At 43.6% G+C, this 18,085-nt stretch overlaps 1 protein-coding gene across 1 annotated transcript in view; it reads left to right on the top strand.

The window, feature by feature from the left end:
* LOC308116862 (A-type voltage-gated potassium channel KCND2-like) overlaps nucleotides 1–17,557 on the top strand; it is a 39,707-nt gene extending 22,150 nt beyond the window's left edge. Inside the window, exons 3-6 of the mRNA XM_080475312.1 lie at nucleotides 10,717–10,879; nucleotides 12,445–12,543; nucleotides 13,592–13,812; nucleotides 15,972–17,557. Of these exons, the coding sequence (XP_080331438.1) occupies nucleotides 10,717–10,879; nucleotides 12,445–12,543; nucleotides 13,592–13,812; nucleotides 15,972–16,146 (658 nt within the window). The 3' untranslated portion in view covers nucleotides 16,147–17,557. The remainder of the gene's footprint in view (nucleotides 1–10,716; nucleotides 10,880–12,444; nucleotides 12,544–13,591; nucleotides 13,813–15,971) is intronic.
* The last annotated feature ends 528 nt before the right edge of the window (nucleotides 17,558–18,085 follow it).

Here is an 18,085-nt window from a genome sequence, read left to right as displayed (position 1 = left end):
TCTCACTTCACCATGAGAACATCTCATATTCAATTACAGGCTTGAGGGCTGAATACATGTGCTCTCTGTGCATGCATGCATGTGTTTCCTGTGAACGCTAAAGTAGGTGTGCGGTTGTGTGTCTCTCTGTGTTTGGCCGGGGATGACCTGTCCTGGGTGCACTCTGACTTTGGTTAAACTGCAATAGATGAATATTAATGGATGGATTCTGGAGAGAAAAGTACAGAAGGTTGAAAAAATGTTGGCATCACTTCCTGTAAATCTGAAGCTTTAATAGCGTTTATTACATTTCTTAACAGTCTCCTCTCAGTGTACTTTATGAATGGGCGTTAATGTCACTTTCTTATCATTGATTGGCAAATGAAGCATAGAAATATGAGATGGAAAAGACTGGCATACAGTATTAGGTTTAAAAAAAAAAAATCAGGCTTTCACCTTCAATGTAACCTTCACACTGTATGAGTAAATTGAAAGTGATTTAAAGCTAACTGATGTAGTTACTTTAAACGACCTGATTGTCAAGCCATGACTGACGGCTCCCACAGTGTTTGTGTGAAAAAGAAGCCTCCTCGTAGGCAGAGAGGAGTTGTTGTTTTTTGGTTTTGGTTTTTTTAGTCAGATTAGGAGGTGGCAGTAATGCACCCTGCAGCTGTTTGTCATCTGCTAAAATAAACAAAAAGAAGTGGGAGGTTGTTAACTGTTGCTGGTGTTTTCTGCTACCAGAACCAAACAGCGTTGTATTGGTCATTTGTGTCGTCTTCTGTGCACAAGTGTTTAAAACCAAACCAAGTAAAAGTAAAAGTACTGGTTGCCCTACGAGGGAGTGTTAAATAAGCATGTTTGCTCCTGGCACCACTCCTCTAGTGCAGGCTCCGGATCAAGTTGTGTGAAATTGCAGCTCATTGGGTTCTCTCAGCATCTGGAAATAGTGGAGGACAAACCAACTCCACGTACCTTCGCAAGCTTTTCTGGTGGGTTCAACTTTAACTCTTTAGTTGCCATCAAAATCAATCATTTCACATGCAAGCGCGGCTGTGTATGGTCAAATTTGTAAGACAATCTTTACTAATATGACACATGTTTAACAGTCTCAAAGTGACATTTAACAACATTTCGATGGTGAAAAGACTCACTCTGGAAGCTGAGCCACATTTGCTCCTTCTTCCTTTCATCCTCTATAATTAGAAGTTCAAAACCTTTTGATCAAGACATTACGCCCTGCTGTAGTAAATACATGTCAGCAGTTCAAACAATTTAGTTAATGTATTTTTTTCTTTTGCAATTACAAGACTTGAGGCAAGTTTTCTGATTTTCACCAAGTAAGTCACTTTAAAGCCTTTTTCTTCAAACCCTCCCAGTTGGATAGACTCGTGTTTCTTTCCAACACCAAAATTCCAGGGTTTATCTTACAAATTCAAAGTCTGCTAACCCTGATTGCACCACAGTGACATAATCAGGGTTTATCCTTGGAAAAAGCTCCTTGAGATCCTATGTAGACATTATGCAACTGTTTTTACAAGCTCCTCTTCATCCACAAACTGGCGCATCTGTGATGCTGGCGACATGCTCCTTTAATAAAACAACAAAACACTAGTTGATGCTGAAAATGATAATTCACAGGCATTGAGAAATTATTTATAGTGGGTGGATATTTCTATGTGAATTTATCTGAATGTTGGGTAAAAATCTCCCATGAATCCGATTTGTGTCCCTACAATCTGGTGGCACTGGCATCTGCCTATGAAACTGCAGATTTTTAGATACTGTAACTCACGAATGCACACGCCGCAAACTCTGAGTTAAGGGGCCATTTGGTGGAGGGAGCTGATATCCAGCGGCTGCTCTGTGTGGAATCGCACATCAAAGTTAATCTTGCACCGTCTGCTCTGGCGCCGCGGAGCACTAATCTGCTGTCAGTGTGATGAGGCTCCTGGACCAGTTCCCCTTTTCCAACACAGAGGCACTAATCCACAAGACCTTTCACGTTTTTTGTTTTTTTCTCCCCTCGCCCATCGCCTGACCAGACAACAAAGGTCACAGGGGTCACTTTCATATCTTTGTCCAGTCAGGACGAGTTGCGTGTCTGCCCCGGCTCTCGTGCTCATTAGGTTTCAGTGAGAGGACGGTTTGGTGCATTTCACTCGTGTGTGCAGCATCCTGATTGTGCTTTTCTGCATTCATTCTCCTCGCTGTAATACACAGGCATTGACACCACAATTAATAATGCAAGTAACTCCAAAACTTGCCTCATAACTAAGGAAACAACTCAGTATTTTTTATTAATTGACCCTCTGAAATTCAGTTTTCACCTCTAACCCCGCCTCAGGCCTTCACTTTCCAGAGGTTGGGCGACTCGCTGCCTGCGCCATCAAAGCTTTTCTGTGTTCAAGAAAATGCCACCGCTCTCTCGCCTGCATGCCGATTAACCTATGATGAATACGGGATGAGTTCATTAGCATAATCGCTTGAGTGTCTGACGATTTCATTTTATTATCACGTTCTCTTATAATCCATAGCTCCGTCACCTCTTCATGCTTCCAACCCTACTTTCATGTGCCTTTGCCCTCCCCATTCAGCCACGAAGCAGTGTAATTGCATTATCAAAGTATTATACTGAGGTTGTGGGAATATATTTTTAGCCCCTGGCTTTTCTGGAGTAATGTAAGGAGCAAGGGCTGAAATCTAAACATGGAATGACAAATTAGACTCGGAGCGATGTTTATATTAGTTTCATCATCTCCTGACTGATCGAAGACTCGCGGCCTGACAGACATAAATTGTTGCTGCTGCATTTGCATGTTTGCAGGCTCATGCAGATGCTCAGTCCTCATAAAACCTCTATTAAAACAGAAAAGCCATTCATCCAGTAATTAAAAGAAATTGCCTCAAGGAGTCGGCTGCAATCATGACAACAAGGAACTGAAGTAAAAGGTGACTTGGCGCATGATGGCAAAGGAAAAGGGCTGCTTTTTTGCATAGGACAGCAGTTGTTTCTCAAGTGTCAGCAGGTGTAGACGGAGGGGCTGGAGAAGAGCAGAAGAAAAGAAAAATGTCAAGCAGGCCCATGCTAGCACTGCATGATAATAGAAAAAGAGAAAGAAAGAAAATGAAGCGTTTCATCTCCGACTCATAGTTAGAGGCAGGCAGGTCCAGGCAGAGGAAGGGTGAGTCAAAGTCAGGAACGGAAGAGCGGTAAAGAGGAAAGCTTTTTATCATCCCTGACTCTTAAGGAGATCTCCCAAATGAGAGAGGGCGTGCATGCTAATGTCAAAGCCGCCGTGATAACTAGCCGCCTGGTTTTGCGGGGTGAGGGTTAAGCTGGGATTTGGAGGGCTGAGGGAATACATGTTTGATATGTGAGCGAGAGAGCTGAGGTGCCTTTGCTGGGGCTATACGTGGGGGATTATTCTATATGGTTTAACTGTGTCTGTGTGGCTAAAGGAGAGGAATTTCACTGGTCTTCATTGGGATTGTTTAGTTCCTCAGACTCTGGGGCGACCGTTCAACCAGAAGATCAATGCTACATTGACACTGCTGCACCACAAATACCTCCTTTACAATGCATTAACACCCATTGGCATGTAGACACACACTCTCCCATGAACTCCATGTGTCAATCCCTGAGCCCCACCCACTTCCTTTCACAAATCTGGATCCCCGGTTGGTTGTGAGAAGCCTAAGAAAGACGACGTCTCGCATCATCTCCCTGCAGTTTCACCTCCAGCTGTAAAAATGAATCCCGCGTTTTTGTCCACAGAGTCTGCACCATTCACCTATCTCAATGTTGTCATTCCCCCGTAGCTATTGTTCACATTTGCTCATACTCGAGCGCTCTGCTTTTCCTACCACACGCAATACAAGAGCAAGCGCAGTCCTCTGGCTGCCTCCTATCTCTTCTTTCCCATCGCTCCATTATGTTGTGTAGTTCTGCCAGCCTCTCCTTCTCTCCCTTATCACCTGCAGTGAAAATCTAGCGGGCTAATCCCAGCGCCTGTGGGATTCCCCTCTCTATAATGATGTATATCTGAGGGATAGCATCAGAGCCGAGCCCTATCAGCCCACACACTCCTAATCCCATCAGTCCTTGGTGTCCAAACCCAGGAGAAGCAGCGTTTTGGATGTTGGGCTGACGGCCTGTAGCCACAGATGCAGCGCAGAGCGTTGGGAATGATATTTTGTGTTTAGGGATCATACCTGAGATCATGTTCATTCATTGTGCCTCGGCTCCTCGCAGTACATCTGCAGTGGTGCACGCTGGAGCTGTGTGCACTGAAGGATTCTTTGCAGGGTGCTCGCCCCTGGTGATGCTGCCAGTCTATCTGGAATTACGGAGATTTCATTCGCACTGTTTTACAGTCTGCTCATGGCTGAGACCGATAAATCCAGAATGTGCTCAATATTTTAACACACTGACCAAAACAGAAAACAGATGTACAGTTGGTGCATCGATGATATAAATATATGATACACCAGAGAGATTTTCCCTCTATTTTACTGTCTTCACCCACCCTGGTTTTCACTATGAAACAGCAGTCTATTCTGCATTTCTGTTTTCAGATTCATTGACTGAACAAAATGAACAGCCATGTACTGTTTTTATTTCCTTCTTGTTTTTACAAAATACATAACAAAAAAGATACAACAGAATGGCCCTCGTGACCTCTCCAGCAGTGCTTCAATATATCTTGCAATCTCAACAAATACAATCCCAGAAAAATGTATATCTTCTTGTCACTCACGTTAGCGGGGCTATATGACATGCAGGCAGCATGTTCCATTTTCTTCAAATTCTGGATTCTTAGTTCATAGTATGATGGAGTTCAGGAAGAAAATTGCTTTTTTTTGGTACATCTATTATTTAACTGTCAGCAAGGATGAATATTGTGCTCTCTCAGGCTTGTGTGAGAAGGTAGGGAACCGTATTGTTGCAGCATTGCTCCATTTGCTCCTTGTCATGACTTGAGAAAAAAAAAGAAATGGGAGCCATTCTCTGTTGGGCAGAATAATGTCAGAGAGAGTCGATGTTAAGTCCCACGAGAAGATTTAAATGTTGTGTCCACTCTGACACCCTTTTGATCCCCTGCAGTGGCTTTACATTTCACATCACGCCGGCAGCAGATGTCATCACTTTAAGGGTATCTAATACTTCCCGACCTTGCCACCGTCCCTTTGTCCCTGCGCGGTTTTAATGCCTCTCTCTGTCATTATCAAGTTTTGGATTGGTACAGTGGCTGACAGTATCAGGGTTTTCAGAATAATTGACAGGTTTTGGTCTCACAGGTTTGGAGGGCTTGTCTGTGCTGTAGAAGCCATTGAACTGTGAAACTGAGCCAGTGAATTACCTCAGGAAGCACTGATAGGCAGTAGGCGTGCGATGGGATGTTCAGTGAAGGTCACACAGAAAACCCTGCATTCACAGAATTATCAAAGACGTGCTGAGGACACTCGATTCAGAGAGCGCGCATCTTTCTGAACCGATAGAAAATGGTAATGGTACGCCAGCCTGAAACGGCTTGACCTAGAAACATTTTCTCCACAAACAGCGTTGTTCAAATGTCTTAGCAAACCGAGTTGAGATTGATTTAAAACAAACAAAAACACTGTAAAGGCGTTTTTCTCTGACATTCCCTACTTCCAGATAATAGGAGATGAATGCAAAGTGGGACGTGAGTTTGACTGAAGACGGTGAGATTGACATTCGTTTGAATTTGAGATTATCTGATGGCGGGCCTCTTTCCGTAATTATTGCCATGAAACAACATGCAGAGATGGTGCACGAGATAGGACGCTGTGCTTAATTCACCACCATTCTAATCAGCTGATGAATCAAAACGGTTAATGTATTAATTAAATTAGTTTCATTCCACTGCCTCTCATTGAAATATCAAAGTGGTGTGGATCAAAGTATGCTCCGATGAAAGACAGATTTAATATCTTCACCATAAAGGATTTAATAGGATGTCACCTCACAGTCCAGCAGCTTCACTAACTTCATCACGAGATTCTTCTTCATTCCTACACCTTGACCTTGATCACTTAACAGCGGAAGCCAGTCCGACGAGGCCCTTTCCGTGTTCGCCATTCCGTGTGCTTTTATTAAAGCACTTTGCTGCTCCCACTTCTGCTGGAGGTGAGCTCGTTTCACAGTAAAACCCAAGAAATGGAAGCCAGGAGTACCGTGACAGAGGTGCTGCTGGATGATTGGATTTCACTGCAGTTGACAAAGCCCTCTCAGCTCAGAGATCTGCCACAATCCTGCGTGGATCCTAATTGTCAGCATTGCTAAGCTGTTGGCAAAGATCTGAACAGGGACAAGAGTTTGCTACGACGACGGGACTTCCTTTAGATCTCAGAAACATGAGCCTGCGCTCACTTAAGAGGAGTTTGTGATTCCCATCCATATTTTTGTGCAGTAGATCTTAATGTGCAAATAGTCCCAAAAGGTTTTTACTATACTATTTACTATTTAAATAGATTTCATCTGAAAATACAGTACATTTAAAAGAAGGAAAACCTGCCCTATCTGTGAGAAGAGATGTAAACAAATGACGTGTGTATGTAAAGTAATCCAGATAACTCTCTCTCTCTCTCTCTCTCTCTCTCTCACTTCCCACTAACCAGATGGCAGTCAGATTTCAGACACAAGGATCTGGAAGACAATCAAGGAACAAGATTGCTTTTTTAGGAAGGGGGATTGGTTTAACTAGATGTCAAATTAAAGGCCTTTTCACACACACACACACACACACACACATACACACACACACACAAAAACGATCTCTTGTTTGTGTGTGTGTGCGTGCGTGCGTGCGTGCGTGCGTGCGTGCGTGCGTGCGTGCGTGTGTGTGTGTGTGTCTAGATCCATGTCCATGTTTTTTTCACTGAGGTCATATACAGAAATCTCCCTCTGACCACTCTGACACTAGTTTTAAGGTCAGCTGCACAAACTCTGCCACGCAGGTTGATACAGGGACTCATAAATGTTTGATTGGTCTATTATCCAAGCCAAGCGGGAACATTCATTCCCCCCTCCAACCCTCAAATATTCCTTTTGGCCTGACATTCCTCCTGTTACGCTCTCTCGCCACACCCGGCTACATCTGCAATGCTGTCATCTGGCTCTGGGACAATTGTACAGAATGCTCTGTTTTTTAAGACTGGTGCGAGCGCTAGAACAGCATGGTTTCAGGTGGGTGGAAGTGGGGAATTGATACTCAGTCATTCCGACATTCCTCTTCCTCCTCTGCAGTGGGGATAAGAATCTGGCCATCCATCTTCACGTCTCACCCATGTCAGCTCAGGGTAGCAAACGTGGGTACCAGCTACTCAGACACAACAAGAACAAAGCAGGAACATTACTTTAATCTGTCGCTGCTGTTAATTCCTACCTCTGCCGTCATCCAGGAGGCAGAGCTTTGTGTATCTCGGCTTCTCCCATATGAACAATCCATCACTGTTAGTGCCTCTCTCCAGAGTGCACTTGCTCCCTTCTTTTTTTTTTTCCCCCTCCACCTGCTTGCTACTATGCTTTGCTTTCAAAAGACGCCGCTCGCTGAAAGGACCGCAATACAATGCGTCCCACACTTGACGTGGCAGCATCCTGCCACTCCTCCCACTGGAATAAAACACATGTGAGCAGCCGCATTCATGTGAGGGAACGCTGTCCGGAATTTTTATTCGGATCTCTTAACAGGCTCTCAACAGTACATCCAGGATTCATAATTGACACCTGCCGTCAGGCTCCGCCTGCGGTTACATGGGAAAATGGCTTGACCTGTAATGAACTGTAAAACTAATGACATCTGTGTTAGATTAGTCAAGTCGAAAGCAAACTGTTGTACATGAAGTGTCATCAAGCGTGATATTAAAATGTCCACTTTTACATCTTTCCGCCCAAGCTGTGTTTAAAAAAAAAAAAAAAGAAGCCAGAGCTGCTGGGCCCAATGTGATGGAAACCTGAAGCTAATGACTCAAGCAGACGGCTGTGGGCATTAGACAACTTCATTTATGAAATAGTCAACCTCCCGTGTAGCGATACATTCACATTACCCTGCCTCACTTGAGAGACGCGCTGCTGTCACAGCCACTGAGCAATGCTGATGTCCCTTCCCACCTGCATTCATCTTGCTCTCGGGAGGTAATGGTCTTCTCAGGTCATTTGCGCATTAGGGTCTAGATCATTCATCTCACCCACCTGCAGACCTGTGAGTTACTGGTCCTCTGCAGCACGTAGGGGGAAGTTAAGAAGGCAAGGAAAACATACATGTTCTGAATCATCCATTTGCACTGTGTTTAAAATCCCAGTTTTGCCTGTGGTCTAGCGCAGGGGGGCTATTTGTGGACATGCACGTTATGTTGCAATGATTTGTGTGAGGAATGTCCTTGTTTGCATCTGGTTCAGTTAATTGCCTTGGAGAATTCAGGATTGTCTACCTAATTATGTAATGATGTTGAATGATAATCAGCTTTTCTGTATGGCAACACAACAACACGGACTAGCTGGTTTGGCTGTGAACCTTTGGGCGACCTGTAGAGCGGTATATCATGTGTATAAATAAATGATGAACAGTAAAAAGACTTTACTCATATATCATATTTTTACTGCTTCAGCAGTCTGAATGTGCCTTTCATGATCTCTCACGCTTCACTGTATGCACACACAATTCACACACTCTCCCTCGCCTACGACGGAGGCTGCCATGCCATGTGCTCTCACACCACCTGGAGAAACTTGGGGTTCAATGTCTTGCCCAAGGATATTTCGACACGGTAGACAACCTTGGGATTTAGAGATTACCTGCTCTACCAACTGAGCCACAGCCGCCTCCAACCCCTCTTCACCTTTTCTGGATGAAGAGAATGTGGAAGATGGATGAGTGAAATTATATTTGCCTTGGTTGAATCGCCTCGTGAGGTAGACGCGGTGAGCAAATAAAAAGAACGAAAAGTCATGAAGATAATTTGATTGTAGCTTAGCCTTGACTGAAGACTTGTCTGACTTTCTCATAGGGGACTAAGTCAATGTGATGGTTTTAAAACATGTTTTAATCTGCCATCATTTCACCCCTCTCTGAAATTAATAACAGGGACACTTTCAAACTGTTGACACATGAAATTGAGATTTTGTTTTTAAGATTTGCTGCTGATCAGACGTTTGCAAAGTGTGAGGCCAATAAGACCCTCTCATAGGGCTTGAACCATGAACCATATATTCTTTCCAACTGAATAAAGTGGTATAGAAAATAGATGAATTGAGAGTTACAAAACACTGCTCTAACAATATGGTGTAGAAAAGTAGTTTTCAGTTCTTTTGTCATGATTTTACTTGTTGCTCAAGTTCAAGTGCTTGCACCCTGAAGGAAAAAGATAGAAAGAAAGAAAGAAAGAAAGAAAGAAAGAAAGAAAGAAAGAAAGAAAGAAAATCAAGGTTTAAAACTTAGTTTAAATTATTACAATCTGGACAGATGGAGCTTGCCTTATTTAAACCTCTGACATTCGTGTCCTGCTGCTCTCTTTCCTGTTGCCACTGTCTTCTGTCCTAAAGGAACTTAGAAGAAATAAACCTTATTGCTTTTAGAAAAGACAAAGGACTTTAACAGATCCCCAAATAATCTGACTTAAATTTTTCCATTGTGAGGGAAATGATGTGAGGGAAGTGACCTCACGTGCACAATTCAAGCAGAATCCCACGGTTTTATCAAACTTATCAAATTATTAAAGTTTTATTAAAATGCCTTTTGACTATCGGACTCAGAATTTATACAATTGTCCGGTATTTTGGGGTGATGAACACAATCTACCGATGGTACTACGGAAATTATGGTTCCTTAATTAGCACACATATTGTTTGTGCAAGCCTTGGTGGATGGTGCAGCGCTAAACGTCAGGCTTATGCTCGGTGGTAGAGTGAAGCACGCAGCAAGCAGAGCGGAACAGGTCAGACTTTTTGTCTCGGACAACAAATCTGCCCCAATCTGCTCCGTTTGCTATGTCAGGAGACTTATTGGTCCCAGACCAGGTCCAGGGCGATTCTGGCCTCATCAAAAAATGTAGAAATTTCAGGACTTGTCCCGGGGGGGAGGACTGAAATGATCATCTCTGTCAAGAACCAATAGGAGCAACACGAAGCCACGTGATGCGTCGACAACGGGATGGTGGCAATCGGTAGATCACCCAAAAGCACTTTACAATTGCACTCCTTGTTCAAAGCCCAATGATGTACACACACCGACCTAAACGATCTCTCCAGGGTTCGGCATCACACCGCTCCTCTTCCCCCTTTGCTTTTACTTGATGTGATGCGCCTCCCTGTATCTTTCACAAGCTGTTTGGCTAACAGAGGTCACAGAGGATATGTAGCGCATTTGGTCACGACGTGAAAGCATTAGCGAGTGCCAGCAGGTGTGTAATTATATATGAAACAAGATTTTAAAAGAGGAACATCATGACGGCACGCAGAAAGTAGGGCAAGAAGAGGAGACTTCAGACAAGTCCTATTTATTCCTCGCACACTTCAAATGTGAGACTTCTTATTTGAAGCTGTGAAATCTTCCCAAGGTCATTGCGACTATTTCAAGACTGTTAAAAATAACATTAAATAGTAATACACAACAAGCTTAACATGCTAAAACAAACCTGCGGAGCGGATTCTTTAACAAGGACCTTTTTCTTTTTCCTGCCTGGCTTGCTCACTGTTATCTGTTTTCTGTGTTGCAGGTACGGTGACATGGTGCCAAAAACAATCGTGGGGAAGGTGTTTGGGTCCATATGCTCTCTGAGTGGGGTGCTGGTCATCGCCTTGCCGGTCCCTGTCATTGTGTCAAACTTCAGCCGCATCTACCACCAAAGCCAACGGGCAGAGAAACGACGAGCTCAGAGGGTACTGACACTCCGCCTTCCTTCCTTCCTCCTCTATATCGTCTTTTTTTTTTTTTGCTTCTCTCTGCCCCCCCCCCCCCCCCCCCCCTCCCCACCACCCTCTGCCCCTGTCTTATCCGCACGTAACAGAATGACAGGGCAAACACTATCTCCCAGAATATTAATCTTTTATTATGCTTTTGTGTATGTGTGTATTGGGTGGGCTAAACCTGCTTGGGTATATATCAGTGGGTGAAAGAAATAAGAGAGGGAATGACAATGACTGAACAAATGATCTTCAGAGTATTGTGTCAGCAGCTTTTCAATGGCAATATGTGCATTTCTTCCCTAAAAAGTGTTTGCTAAGGCAGAATTTCCTAATCGTAGATTTAAGCATAACCCTCTCCCTACTAAACACTGCGGCTGCCAGAGGGAGACAGAGCCAATTAGTGTGACAGACAAACTGTCAGAGGCTAAAACAGAGGTCTGTTTGTTCAAACAGAAAACTCGCCTTGCTAGAATCCGTGCTACGAAGATTCGAGGCACTAATGCCTATATGCGCTACAAACAAAATGGGCTCCTGATCGACTCACTGGAGGAGGTAACGGGGCCAAGCAGCTACCTGGGGGCTGACTGACCGGGGCCTCGCTGATGCTTGCATGCCGCTCTGCTCGGGGGGGCCATGCCACCACACACACAGGGAAGGGAGGGGGTGTTGGGGGGTGGGGGGGGGGGGTGTTGGCTTCTCATGCTGTAACACAGGGGAAGGGGCGGCTGTCATTCCAGTGCTTCAGTGTGATCGTCCTCTTTCTCTTACATCACACCTCTCAGCTGCAGCATTGACATGCTTCGTCGACACTCTCTCCGTCCGTACAGCAGGAGGGCCAGGCACTTGCCTTCTGGTGGAACACACAGCCCATTACAGTCACACTGACTCATGACCAAGCTCTGCATGTCTGTCCAACAGGGTTTGGAGGGGAAGGAGGGAACCAAAGGCTTACTGGACAGTAGGCCGCCCCTGAAGGCTGCCGGCCCGGCCTGCATCTCCTCTAAACTCTGTTTTTGATCTTATGTGTGTGTGTGTGCGTGCGTGTTGTTTCGTGTGTTATTTCTAGAGCATCCAGGTTGTAGCGCCGACTAATACAACATACCTTCCATCCCAGAGCCGTGCAGAGCTCCATCAATGTGTGTGTCAAGTGTGTGGTGTTGTTTTGAATCTGTGCTGTGTTTTGGTGGTACGGCCTGTTCGATCTGTGTCTGGGTGTGCCTCTGCTGTTGCACTGAAATGAGCTCAGTTCGAATTTGACTCCTCTGGTCCTTCTCACCAAATCAGTGAGAAAATGGCAAAAAGCAGTTCTATCAGTGAAACATGTTGTAATCAGCCTCTGTCTCTATGCATCCCCCCGAAAACATCGCCATCTCACCAGGTTCAGTAGATTGGCTGCCGTGCTACAGATCAGCATTTCAAACTCTCAGTGCTTTGCGTACTCTCCACTACATCACCGGGCTGCTAGCCGTTGCCTGACACTGTTTCCAAGCAGAGTTCGAACTTGTTCATCTACACTGCTTTTCTTTTCTTTCTCCAAGGCCTCCAAACAGGCAGGACAAGCCCTCGTGGGGAAGCCCGCCACTCCTCCTTTTGAGAGCCAACACCATCATCTGCTGCACTGCCTGGAGAAGACCACGGTAATTATTTACAAACTAGAAGCTGTGTCCAGTAGCAAACAATCACTTGGAGGCATCCTTGACTTTACTGTCTTGGTAACAGACTTCATGCAGTTTAAGAGTCTGTAAATAAGAAAGTTCCTTTTCTGTAACCGCATCACACACGCGGCCTGCGCGCCGTCCTAAGCGAAGCCAGTGAGTCTCAAATAGAAACAAAGTGAGTTTTTTCATCCATGCTTAAACTGTAGACTCTATTTCATATGCAGCTAAAGTTAAAAATAGCTGTGAATAGTTAAAAATAGCTGCAAACAGTGGTGGTAAATGCTGGGTCCTCTTGCCAGCAAGCAACATGCTGAAGATAACATGATTCTGGTTGCTAGGAACATTATTTCCTCCAAACAAACAAGCACAGTTCATTTTACAGTATCTATAATTTAGAGATGTGAGAGCCTCTTTAATGCTTGGCTGTGACATGAGTCTTACACATGCAGCTCTACAGTCCAGGGACACAGACAGGCCGTAAATCAGTGTTCCTCCTCATGGACAATCCTCCTCCTCACTAAAAGGCTCTTTTCTTGTCTGGGAAAAGATCCATAAGGGCATCTTGCATTCAGATTGCGGCTCAAATGTTTACATCAGGCCTCTCATGCTGTGCATTATAGATGGGAGGCAGAGAGTGGAGCTAGAGTGACGGGGTGAAGGTATAAAAAAAACATACTCATGATTCAAAGCTGGCCACAGATCCTGCTCAGTGCAGTGTCACTGTGCCACCTGCTGGTGGGGCTGTAACACTCTGAGCCTGACCTTCAAGTCATGCTCATTTGTCACAGGGATAACAGTTGTGAATGTTTTCACAGATGGCACTTAATGTGGACATCTGGGCCAATATATATCTATTCCCAGGATGATTCATTTTCCAATTAATAAACAATTTTTGCTGTGGATTCTGTTCAGTCTGTTTAGCCTTTCCTGGGAAACATCTTTACTCGATATTCAGCAGAGCTCATCGCTTATGTCTGATTCATGAGCAGAGCTGAATCCAAAGTTCCACTCCACTTCTGCTCCCCAGAACCACGAGTTTGTGGACGAGCAGACATTTCAGGCCAACTGCATGGAGATCTCTGTGATGAACAAGTCGGGCTCCCGCACCTCCTCGCTGTCCTCGTCTCCACATGGCCTCAGCTCGTGCTGCTCTCGGCGCCACAGGAAGAAGAGCAGTTTCAGCCTGCCCAGCACAAACAACCAGGAGCTCAGCACCATACAGATCAGAGAGAGGCCAGTGGCCAACAGGTAGTCTGTTTATCTTTCTTTTTGGTCTCTGCTTCTTTTGACACACATTCAGTAGACATTTACACTTGCAAGCAGTTTTATAAGATAAGATTAACTTCTTTGAAAAATTAAACAACCGTCTGTAAAATGCTTTAGTTTGAAGATCTCTGTCTGGCAGACCTCACAGCTACAGATCTGTATTGGAGAAAACAGGAGACAGCTTCTACATTTGATAGTCTTACTGCTGTATAAAGGCACATACCTTACAAATAGATCTCTTGTTGTTGTTTACACATAGCAGCTGAATGTAGATATAATTAAAGGCAATAATGCATCAATTGAGCATACTGGATGACTTCAATTGAGGTGTGCAGCAAAGGAATTTGAGAACATTAAAATCTTTTTAAATGCCGTCCATTTATTCAGCACCAGAACAAAAAAATACACTTTTACTGATCAGATGTAGTATTCTTCTAATAGAACACATTATCAGAAAAAATATCTTCTTGAAATGACTGAGAGATGTCCACAGACATAGTCATCTCATCTGAATCATCCATCGCTGATGCAGATGGTTGAAGAATTGTCCCACATTCTGTCTATTGAAGCCTCTCCGTGTCTCTCTGCCAATGACGTAGCCTCTAGGGTTCAGAATGAGCAATAGTGGAGTCTTTTGAGAAGCTCAAACCAAATGCAATCTCAGTTTTTATGCAAGAAAAATCAGTCAGAGTTGTAAGTGTAAAATGAGAAACATACTCAGAAGAACTAATCTGCTCCTTCTTGTTTCTGTGTTGAGAAAAAGCAGCATTAGAACAACTATTTGTCCTTTGTAATGCCATCTTAATTGAATGTACGAAATATCAGAATATAGAGTTACTCAGTAGAATATGTAGGTTCGTTTAAACTCTACGAGGGTTTATTGAGCCGTGATTCTATTTAATACAAAACAGCTTCTCACACAGGATCATATTCAAAGTTATGACCTTGGATGACCTTGTTCATTATTGTCCTCAATTCAGATGAAATTACATAGAAAATGTAAACGTGAGACAGAAAGACATAACCAAACTGCATTCACACATTAAAAATGGAAAAAAAAGTACAAATGAAATGTATTGAAGAGAAAATTGGAAAAATACTGAAAATACAAAGTCCTTCTACAACTTTTATGTGACCCCCAATACATATATAAAATTCGAAACAGCGATCTTTTTTCTTGTTTGACTGCAGTATGCGTACTAATAAAAAATTATTAACTTCAGCAACATGAATAGTTCCCATTATATAATGAAAAAAACTCATTTATGCTGTGTCTGAATCCTAAATGGACTGAGTAACCAGTTTGCCCCTAATTTGTTGCCACACTTCTGTTTATGGTTGGCTGTACTGAAAAGGTGGCTCATTTTACACATTGGCTCACTTCTCCCCATTCTCCCTTTTATTGTTCTCGCACTCGGTTCCTCCATCCTTCTTCTTTTTAGCGCTGCGTTCCCGCTCTTCTGTATAATCCATAACTGCTATTTAATACCCACATGTTTTTTGATTGCACAGAGTAAAAACAAATAAAATACCCACACTGTCCTCTACTCAGGGCAGGCTATTTCAAAAGATAATTAAAATCAAAGTGATCTGTAGGTCTCTGCCTCAAGGGTTGAGTGGGAAAACATGTGTAACTTTGTAAATTTGGTGAACTACTCCAATAATTCTGGTGTGAAAATATTCATAGACGGGTGAGAGGAGTACATTTTTTTTCCCTTGCCATTTGATGCGACAGCATTCATTTCAAGTGTGAAACTTAATTTTGCCTCCTATCTAGTCAGCGCTGTATACAAACTGACAATTAGAAAGTAACACACTACAGACTCCTGTAGACTCAGCTACGGAATGAACCACATACAAACAGAGTCGGAGCAAAGAGAGAGCATGTGGAGCGGAGATGTTTGGTTTTGTACACACAGTCCTCACATTCAGTAGAGTCTCTAAGGGCCAGATTGTAAACTGAAATGCTGACCGTGAGCCGATTAGCCTTTTACAAATTCACACCGCTCAAAGAGCCAACCCGTCTCCGCACTGTGTCTTCTGTATATGCGTTGAAGGACTGTATGTGTTATAGGCTCTGTGTAACTGACTTCGGCGGTCAGGTCGCTCACTCGGTGTCGTCCTGCATTGTTCTTTCACAGCCGCTCCAGCCTGAACGCCAAACTTGATGAGACTATGCCCTTGAAATGTGATGAACCCTACATCACGCCCTCCATGGTCAGCCTGTCCGCCCCGGTGGTGACCTCATCAGACAGGGACGGCTCCACCACCACAGCATACTCTCAAAGCAACATTGTCCGAGTATCTGCCTTGTAGATGTCATGCCTATCTGATCAGCTGACTGGTCTCAAGAAGCACCGGACGCTGAGGAGAGGGACCACCGAGCATCAACCTGCCATAATCTAGAGGGACTCTAAAGATTAGCAGAGGTCGGGGGTTTTTGAAGTTAGTGATCTCATCTGATGTCAAACTCTGCATGGAATAAAAATGTTGTGGGACAGCTGCCTTGGAAGTCAAAGCAAACCAGCAGATCTTGCTTCATCAAGCACACCAGAGCAAAGAAGTTGTTGGAATGCGTGGTCATCGTTGTTGCCTAAAAATACTGAGAAAAAAAACAACAACTTTATTTTTGAATATGTAATGTAGTTGTATTTGTTGTCTCTGACTCAAAGGAGGAAAGGCAGACATTTGAGGGTCACTGTCAATGGCCTCTGAACACAAAGCACACATATTCATTAAACAACGACCATCTTTGTGAATAATGAATCGGTCCACTCACACATTAGAGACATTCACCTCACCTGCTACCTGAACACACAGGTTGTTTTGAGACCCCTCAACGAAATGGTTTCTAATCTTGCCCTCACTGTTGTAAATTCAGAAGAAAAAAAAAACATGCATCCACTGGAATGGATTACTGTTGTGAATATTCATTAACTGACTCATTAACTGGTTGATGTCATTGCTTGATGAGTAAAATATATTACGCATCCTGACATGTTTGTGAAATGTGCAAAGTGAAAGTCAAACTGACAAAAACTTGTGTTAGCGTACATATTTGACATTCTGATATGGATCTGTGTGGAAGCCGCTGTCATTAGTTAACAATTGATATTGAGAACTATACAGGGTATATATTAGTTAGGTCACAAGATAGAAGCATACGTGAATGTTCTCAGCAACACTTACCGAATACTATCCCTAATGTGGACGCCGGGAAAACCTTTACAAAACAGTGTTGACCATCGATTCCACTGACTTCCTCATCATGCTACTCAACAGCCAGACTTGGTAGTTTTCACTGTGTTAAAGGGCCATTTTGTACATTTTTCATTTTGTAAATATCTCAGTTAGGACTTTATCAACTGCATTGGAAAGTTGGCTTCTCTTATTTCTAGATTTAGTTGACGGTCGTCAGCATACTATTTCTGTCTGTTCCCTGATTGAATTAAGGTTTTGCATGCTGTCATTGCAGAATTATGTTTTATTAAAGTATGTCTCTGCTTCTTGTTGGAAGTGTGTCAGTAAAAATGCAACTGATGGGAGGAAAACACACTGAGGCTGGTATGTTTTGATGTAAATTCTGCAACACTTTGCTTTTAATGAAATACAAATCTTGTCATGGACTACGTATATAAAAGGGGTAAGGAAAAAGAGGGCAAATATTCACACATTGTGCATTTGGTGCAGTGGATAGAATAAATACTGTAGCTCTACTGAAACATCCATGAAATGACCCATGTCTTTTTCCTCTTTTTTTTCTTCTTTTTTTTTTTTAACTGGAACACAATCAGCTGGATTTCAGGATAATTTCCCCGATTACATCAAGTGCATCAATTAACTGGATGGGGTAATAATTGGGTGCTGCTGGAGGGCATGTGAGGACCTGACTGCCCAGCAGTGGGTCCTGACTGCTGGGGTCTCTGGAGACATACAAGAGGCCCTCGACGATTGTTTGACAGAGAGCTCAACAGCGTCCCCCCTGCTGAGCTGATTACGTTGGTCTGGGCGGTTTCTCTCAGCACGCTTTGCCTCTGCTCCGCAGTGTTGAATAACTGCTGACAAGTCAGTCTGCATACAATCTAAGAAAACACAGCAGCCTGCAAAATAATAGGCTCGTCACATCCAAATAAAATCCCACACTTGAACCACTGGGCTTTAATGTGGTTAATATTGAGACAAGGGATAGACAAATGAAGGGAATATGGATGCGAGCATTTATCGTGGTGCCGCTCTATAGTGGAGAGAAGCAGGA

Source organism: Lipophrys pholis (assembly GCF_963383615.2).
Source record: "Lipophrys pholis genome assembly, chromosome: 11".
In the NCBI taxonomy this organism is placed as follows: domain Eukaryota; kingdom Metazoa; phylum Chordata; class Actinopteri; order Blenniiformes; family Blenniidae; genus Lipophrys; species Lipophrys pholis.
The sequence above is the reverse complement of the archived record's forward strand: the minus strand, read 5'-3'. Positions and strand labels throughout refer to the sequence as shown.